The sequence below is a fragment of the Solanum dulcamara genome, chromosome 11 (assembly GCF_947179165.1).
Source record: "Solanum dulcamara chromosome 11, daSolDulc1.2, whole genome shotgun sequence".
In the NCBI taxonomy this organism is placed as follows: domain Eukaryota; kingdom Viridiplantae; phylum Streptophyta; class Magnoliopsida; order Solanales; family Solanaceae; genus Solanum; species Solanum dulcamara.
Window position 1 is genome coordinate 28064601 of NC_077247.1, and position 9069 is coordinate 28073669.

At 31.5% G+C, this 9069-nt stretch overlaps 1 protein-coding gene across 1 annotated transcript; it reads left to right on the forward strand.

Annotated features, from left to right (window-relative positions):
- Positions 1-295: 295 nt before the first annotated feature.
- LOC129873207 (zinc transporter 8-like) lies at positions 296-2525 on the forward strand. Its single transcript, XM_055948251.1, has 3 exons — positions 296-1026; positions 1881-2030; positions 2116-2525. Exons 1-3 carry the CDS (start codon positions 436-438, stop codon positions 2419-2421), a joined length of 1047 nt encoding a protein of 348 aa, XP_055804226.1. The 5' UTR covers positions 296-435; the 3' UTR covers positions 2422-2525.
- The last annotated feature ends 6544 nt before the right edge of the window (positions 2526-9069 follow it).

Below are 9069 nucleotides of genomic sequence, written 5' to 3' on the forward strand. Positions count from 1 at the left end.
TAAATTTTAGATAATTATTTAAAAATATAGGTAAAATTAATATATATATATGGTATGTACGACTAATTTGATAGTTTTCCAATAAAAGTATAGAAGAATTTGGTAGCAAAGAGTTAACAAATTAATGGGTCCCAAAATAGGAGACCTAAATAGACAATGGGAAGGAACTTTTACCATTGTTTGACCCTACTCCTAATAATTTAGTTATTTTCAACTCATTATGTCGTCATTCTCTCAAATTAAATTACGCTTGTCCCACTACCCCCTCCTTTACCTTACACTTTCTCCTCTGCATGGCTTTGGATGTCGCCATATTTTCCCCTTATTTTCAGCGGCAGTCTTCTGGTCCCACTTTTACCGCACTTTACTCCTTATATACATACAAACCTTACAACTCTTTTCTAAAGCCCCACAAAAACTTCCTTCCCTATCACCATGAATAAAGTTTTTGCTTTTTCAATTCTCTTTCTGTTCCTCCTTCCCGTTTTAGTTTCTTCTGAATGTACGTGCGATGAAGATTCTGAAGACCGGAACAAAATCGAAGCATTGAAGTACAAATTGGTAGCGGTCGCTTCGATTTTAATAGCCGGCGGCATAGGCGTATCGATTCCGTTTCTCGGTAAGATAATTCCAGCTTTTCATCCCGAAAACAATGTATTTTTCCTGATCAAGGCTTTTGCGGCCGGGGTGATTCTGGCGACGGGATTTGTTCATATACTACCGGATGCATTCGAGAGCTTGTCTAGCCCTTGTCTTCCTGAAAATCCATGGGGTGATTTCCCTTTCGCTGGACTTATAGCTATGATTTCCGCCATCGGGACAATGATGGTGGATTTATTGGCTACAAGCTTTTACAGGAAAGCGAATCTTACGAAGCAAAAACCTGTGAATAGTGACGAAGAAAAAGAGGGAGGTCATGTACATGTGCATACACATTCAACTCATGGACATGCTCATGGCTCTGTTATACTGTCTTCGGAGGGTTCTGACGAATTGGATTTATCTCGTCGGAGAGTTATCTCACAGGTATGAATATGTCGTCTGCATTCATCAAAACCCCTAATTAGTTCCCTTATGGCCTTTTTTTCTATGTCCACCAATCCTAGTTCTTTTGCTATGATTGGAAACTTCAACTTCATTAATGACTTTCAATAATTACTGGACCACATCTTTTTTTCAGTTATTTGTGAGTCATTAGATAAGTGTCAATTAATTTTTTTAAATAAAATAAAGTTGAATGTGGATAAATTTCCATGATTAACAAAGTTTGCTAATGAGATCTTTTTAATAAAATATTTTTTCGTTAATTTTCAGATACAAAACATTGTTTTAACCGAAAATAATTAAGTAGTGAGTGGGATATGTGAATCTAGTTTTGGACTTTGCGTGATATATGACTGAGATCATTTAATAATCAATTGTACCTAAGATATGTGTTAAAAAATACTTTTAGAACTTCCTACCAAAAAATAGATTAATAATACAAAGTTAACATAATACATCATAATTAAATCATATATGGTTAGTAATTTCGGTAAAATTTTGATATTCATGAGTAGAAGGATCAAAGATGCACATTTAAATTAATTGAAAATTAAAAATACTTAGTCATATATTAAAGATACTAATATCAGAATTTGTCAATATTTAAGGGACACATTTCCCATATGTATTATTCCATCACACAATTTGTAAGTGGAGATAAGACTTTACAAGTTGTCCGAAACGGATATGAAATTCAAGTGGCAAAAGTTGGATTCTCATTATCAATGTTTTAAAGGAAAAACAAATGAAAAAGAGAGATTTTACTTAATTTTTGTTTTAAAAAATTTTGCAACTGAATTTTACTTAATTATTATTATTTTTTTAATGTGAAACAGGTATTGGAATTGGGAATTTTGGTGCATTCAGTAATAATTGGTGTATCTTTGGGTGCCTCAGAATCTCCCAAGACAATTAAGCCACTTGTAGCTGCATTAACTTTCCATCAGCTCTTTGAAGGCATGGGTTTAGGTGGCTGCATCACTGAGGTATATTTTTGTCAAGTTTAGGAATAAATGGTAAATTTGTAGATGTATTACAAATATTTGTCTAACTTTTTTATTGCATCAACAGGCCAGATTCAATGTAAAGAAAACTGCAGCAATGGCAATTTTCTTCTCCTTGACAACACCAATTGGAATCGCAATTGGTTTTGCAATATCAACAGTGTATAGTGAGAGCAGTCCAACTGCACTCATAGTTGAGGGTGTTTTCAATTCTGCTGCTGCTGGAATTTTGATTTACATGGCTTTAGTGGATCTCCTTGCAGCTGATTTTATGAGCAGTAAAATGCAAGATAGTCCAAAACTTTTGATGGGAGCTAATGTATTTCTTCTTTTTGGGGCTGCTTGTATGTCACTTTTGGCTAAGTGGGCCTAAAACTAAATCTTAGATATAATATCCACAATCAAATTTTATCTTGGAATTAAAGTCCTTAGAGTTGGAGCATAGAAAATAAACAAGATTTTGATTCTTTTTCTCTAGTTTTCTTTGGTTCTTTATTTTTTAGCCTTTTTACCCTTTTAAAGAATGTTGGAATTACATAGAACAGTTGAAATTTTGCAATATCTTGACTCTGCTCTTCACAGAATGTGCAATTCTTTGATTTTTTTTTAGTACTTTATAATAAATAATTACTGATTTTAGCGATATTTTTTATTTATTAATCTATAGCCACAAAACAATATTAGGATAAATTTATTATGTATTAAAATGTGTAACAAACGTATTATCGATGATTAATTTTGTATTATATGTGTTTTATAAATTATTAAAAAGTGTATTATAAATAAACTATAAATATCCAGTGAAATTTTTTTTGAATATAAATAATAAGTATTTTTTTAATATTGTATATTTATGTAAGCTTTTCTAAATAAAATAAAATGCCCCCTTTAGATCTATATTTAGTATAAAAATGAAAATTTATTATGCTCTCTTATAAATCGATTTAAAAAATTATAGATCCTACAAAATTAATTCTAAATAAAATACTCGATTAAACGAAAAAATAGAAAATCTTCACTAAATCTCCATTATGACCATCCAATATATCTTAGTGACGGAAAAAGGGGTGATTATGATAGTCGAAGCATAAAAGAGGGTGAGTACCATCATTCAAAACGCAAAACACGCAGAAATCATAAATCAAAAGATCCGAAGTTGGAAACGACAAATACTCTGAATGCAGGATCATAGAAGTAGAATAAAGTGGAAAAAACATCAAACACACTTTAAAGTTATTAGGATAAATTAAAGGGATAATGTATAAGTATTCCTGAATTATGATTAAAATTCTAACGATACATCTAAACGTAACTAAAGTTCTATTATTCTTCTTCAATTCATTTTTTTTTACATTTTCGTACACTTTTTGTGCTGATGTGGTACCTTCAACCAAGTAAGTTGGATGTGTTTGTACACACTCGTTGTCACATCATTAAATATTTTGTTTATTTATTTATTTTTATTTTTTAAAAAAATAATTAAAAAATTATTTTTTAAGTTTCTAATTCTTTTTAAAAATTTTTATTTTCTTTATCTTGTATTTAAATTAAACACGTATTTTTTATTTTTTAAAAAAAAATTGTATTTAAACTTTTTTAATCTTTTTTTTATCTTCATTAATTGTCTTTCTCTTTTATTTTTTCTATTGATTTTATTTACCCCTTTTATTTTCTTTGTCTTTTATTTTTGATTTGATTTCAAATTTAATTCCAAATGCCTTGTATTTGAAATAAGTTAATTTCGAATGAATATCAAAATAAGTGAAAAAATCAAATACAACGTTAAAATTAAATGACGTCTTTCAATTATTTTTTTAAAGAATCCACATTATTTTGTAAAAATAATTAAAAGTGAAAAGATAAGAAACTAATGAAAGAAAAAAAATAAAAAGTTTAAAGTGAGGAAGAAATTAAAATAAATATTTTACATAAAAAGAAATGATAGTAATTAAATATATATGTAGATTTTAATATCAATAATTATATTTACTAACTAAATATAGAGTTACCAATTAAAAAAGGATATGTGTCCATTTTTTTTCACTCATCACTTGCTTCAAGAGAGTGCACACTCTCTCTCTCTGCCACGTCAGCTTTTAGAGTGTATTTATTCCATTTTAACATAGTTTGGGAATAACAGGACTCAAGTAAAATTAAGGTGTTTCGTTGGGATTTTGGTCATAATTGAAGGTGGTACTTATGCACTATCCCTAAATTAAATACACACTTAAACTAATTGAATGATCTATTAGCCTCCTAATTTTATTTAAAGTAAAATTTATATGACCCCAAAAACTGATATGGCGAAAAAACTAAAAAAAAAACAAAAAAGAAGAAGAAGAAAGGCATGTATAGGTGATGGGTGATAAATTTGGTAGTGGAATATTTTTCTATCTTCAATAATTGGCAATTATATTCGTGTGATTTCGATGATAGATGTTAAAACTTATGGTGATGATTGTGCTGAATTTTGATGGCGGCAACGAGTGGATCTGGTGGTGAACATTGAAATTTATGGGTGATTATTGTGACTTTTGATCTCAATTTTAATTGTGGATTTGATGCACTATCAAAATAGGGCCAAACAATGCAGTCAGCGATGTGGATTTTGGTGCCTCAAATTCAAGTAACTAACGAAAAAGGTCAGTTTAACCTGAGAGACGTTCGTCGATTCTTTTAATTTCATGAGGTCCTTATTTTTATTTTACACCCGACATGCAAAAACTCGACGGACATACTTTATTTATTTATTTTATTTTAATTTATAAAAATATTTTTAATTAATTAAATAGTAAAAATTCAAGAAGCCTGATCCTGTTTGTCTATTTGTTTCTCATATTCAAGAATAAACTGAGGACCAATGAATTTCTGCATTTAGCTTCTGTTTTTTCCAGAAAACTGACGAACTAACATTCTTTTCCGTCGATTTTCTACAAATAAATAGTTGTAAAAACTTGCAATTCTTTTGCATCCACCTATCAACATAAAAAACAATTCAATATGCAGCTATAAACTAACACTAATTGTTGTCAAATTAATTCTAAATAAGTTATAACAGCAACACCATATTAAATATCAATTAAAAACGTCAAATTCAGAAGTTAAGATCCATCAAAAGGATCTATAAAGTCTACCAAAATTCAAAACTTCAAATATATATAAAATTTCAAAGTATTTTTAATGTTCAACAATAACAATCCTAGCATGTCACGATCCAAGACTACCCCTAAATATGACATGGTACCTAGAGCTCTGAGAGACCCTATGCTAACCACATGGCATAGCATGACACTACGATAACATACATAACTGAAATAACATGAAAAGCGGAATACAGTCTCCAATGACTAAATATAGCATATAAGATAAATCTGAATACAACGACCCATATGCAGAACACTAATGCCTGAAATAGCCTCTAAACGTAATTGAGTTGCTAGAACATGTTAGCTCACCCAAACAATTTAAAAACTGAAGTAAAGTCCGAAATGAACATAAGAGATCATAAGTGGTGTGTGCTCAAACCTTAGGGACTCACCAAAATAGTGAAAATCTTATAAGATTCTGTATTAACCACGCGCCTGATGAGATGCGTATGAACCTATACTATGAAATAATATAGGCAGAAATATATGCGATCGGTACCTGAAATGTACTGCGTATGCAAAAATGCATAAACATGACATAATAACATGATAAATGTGAAAACATGCTATGTAATGACCAAGTAAACATAACATGAGACTGATGATTTGCTTCTGAAAACTAGTACAAGATCATGCAATATTCTGAAATTATAACATATGTGGGAAATACTATTAACCGATAAAAACCATATGAGCTACAATATGGAGTTCAATATTCTGCTCCCACACCAAAAAAAGTGTCCAACTTGCCAAGATAAGGACCATGAGTCTGAGTTAAAGTGGATCCACTAGCTAAATTCTAAAAAGACCATGTCCTATGGGGGCAGTAGTTCTGGAACAAAGGGATTGCTACTAAAGATCTCATGCCTCTACTAACAAGTAAACCTTCATTCTTTGGTCCGCTCGGTGCTAAATAAACTCTAAACGGAAAACATGTATAATTATGAAAAACAGAAAGAATCTGGTAATACTGAATCATTCATAAAAAAAAACTGATAATCATAATAATAGCTCCTTAAAATCATGATACTATAATATAATCTGAGAGACACTTTACCTAAAAAAAACCTAAATTATGATAATCATATAAATTGGTTGATACTTTATCTAAAAGCCTCCTTAATTCATGAATTTCTGCGTTTGTTTTTTTCCAAAAAACTAATCGTCCTTGTTGATCGATTTTCTACAAATAACTAGTTATAAAAACCTGCAATTATTTTGCATCCCACCTGTCAAAATAAAAAGCAATTCAATATATAGCTATAAATCAGTACTAATTATTGTCAAGTTAATTCTAAATGAGTTATAACAACAACACCTACAAAATATCAATTAAAAACATCAAATTCAAAAGTAAAGATCCATTAAAAGGATCTATAAAGTCTACTAAAGTTCAAAACTTCAAATATATATAAAATTTCAAATTATTTTCAATGTTCAATAATAACAATCCTAACATGTCACGATTCAATACTACCCCCTAGACGTGACATAGTGTCTAGAGCATCGAGAGACTGTAACACCCGTACCATTTTAACTTTAGATTATTCTGAGAACCAAGAGAAAAATTCTCAACAAATGAAACTAGGCACCAGGTCCTCGTCGCGGCCTATAATAATATTTTTGCTTCGGATAAATTTTGAGACACCAGAGAGCGCGATGTGTCGACGTTGCGTCAGAGAAAATTTTAGAAAAGTGAATCTAGGGGCCAGGTTTATGTTGTGGACCTAGGAGTTTTTTTTTTCCCTATATTTATTTTAATGAGGGGCATTTTGGTCTTTTCTCTACTTTTTTCAAACTTAACCTAGTACGTTTTGGGACAGAATCTCTCTTAACAATACACAATGGAGTTTTTCCCTTACTAAACACCCAAAACCTTTGAGAACAAGAGCTAAAGATAAGAGGATAAGCTACGGTTCAAGGATTTCAAGCCTAATCTTCAATTTTTGCTTAACAAATCTTTGTTCCAGATATGTAAGGCTATCATAACATTAGACTAAGTTCGTCCTCATGCCCTACATTTATATATAATCAAGTTGAGTTTCAAGATTAAGCCTTTAAATCTGATAATGTTAATCCTTGACATTTCTATATAAATTTCATTGTGTTATTGTGTGTATATTCAAATATACCTTGATGAGTTTCTTGAGTTGAGTTTTGAAATTTGAGAATTTTGGTTGCACTCACATGAACCTGAGTTGAATTTTGCATTGATTATTTTACGCATTGTTTATTTTAAATGCATTTATTGAGTTGAGTTTATGTCTATTTTAAAGAGAAGAAATGACTTGACAAGAGTTGAGTTTAGAGCTAAGTCCAAAAGAGACTAAATTAGCTAATTGAGTGAGTAAGTACACTCATTGGAGTTATGAGCATAATAAATTATAATTTGGGAGTAGTATTGAGCACCAATTTGGGTAAGAATATAGAACAACTCGAACCCTATGAACTACGTAGCCAGCGTAGGGCAGGATCATATTGTTCATTTGGGTGACTCCTCATTGTCTCAAAAGAAGACTTTATTGGATCCAAAGATGAGTTTGCGTCCATTTCCTTGGAAAGGTATTGGGTGGATGTGACAACGCCAACAGTTCATTGTATCATCACGTAGCTCAAAAGTGATGGTTTTCGGTTAGATAAACTCTCCAAAAAGTAAATTATTATATTTATACACTCAGTTGCATTACTATCTTTTTAAAGCATTGTCTCTTATTATATTTCATGCTTATTTGAGTTGAGTTGTTCTCAGAGTTGAGTATCCTGAGTAAGTTTCCTTTTTCCATTTGACATACTCATACATTCCATGTACTGATATCATTCGACTTGCATCGTTTTATGATGAAGATACAGGTGATAGAGATCCTCAACCAGCGCACCATTAAAGGTCAGTTTCTACCCAGTTTTTGGTGATACCTCTTTGCATTTAGAGATGCTCTTGAGTCTTTGAGGTAGCTGTGGGCCTATTCCAGTATTTATTCTTGAGTCAGTATTCTAGATGCTTCATATACTAGTAGAAAGTATTCAGTTATTTCCCTGAGTATGTTTTGAAACATTGGGTTAAGTCTCATAAATTTTTTTTATATTCGAGTTTCATGATTTATGCTAAAGAATATTAAGTTTCATGCTTCGGTGTGCCCATCTAAGTTTATTAATGAGTTAAAGTCTTCCACTAGATGAGTTAGCCAGGCCAAGTGGTTCGCTTGGGACTAACAATGATTTTCAAGTGCCGACCACATCCAAGGTGTAGGCTCGAGGCATGGCAGATACCCTAAGCTAACCATATGGTATAGCATGACACTACCATAACATACATAACTATAATAACATGAAAAGCGGAATAGAGTCTCCAATGACAAAATATAGCATATAAGAGAAATATGAATACAACGACCCATATGCAGAACACATAAGTGAGTTGCTAGTACATGTCCCTATCTCACTCGAACTGTCACAACCCAAAAATCGAGGTCATGATAGAAAATATTCCAAAGTCCAACCTGATGTGTAAGCCAAATAGTAAATCACATACGAGACTCCCAAAGGGGTCAGGCCATGAATGAAAAGAAAAGAAGTATAACAAATAATTTCCAAAAACCTGGTGTGATAAGTATAAAGAGCATCTAATACAACTTTTGAGTATGAAGTACATCACAAGTTTGCAAATAGAAATAAAGACTGAAATAGTAGATGGAACTGATGGTGATCCGAAACACAAGATCTCACCACCACTCTGAACGGGAATATCAAAAGCTAGATATGGTCAACCATCGTGAGGGATACCTTGACTAGAATTTGGATAAAAAATGGCAAAGAAGTAGGGGTGAGTACCATCCACATGTACTCAGTAGGTTTGACCGACTGAGTATATAAGGAAT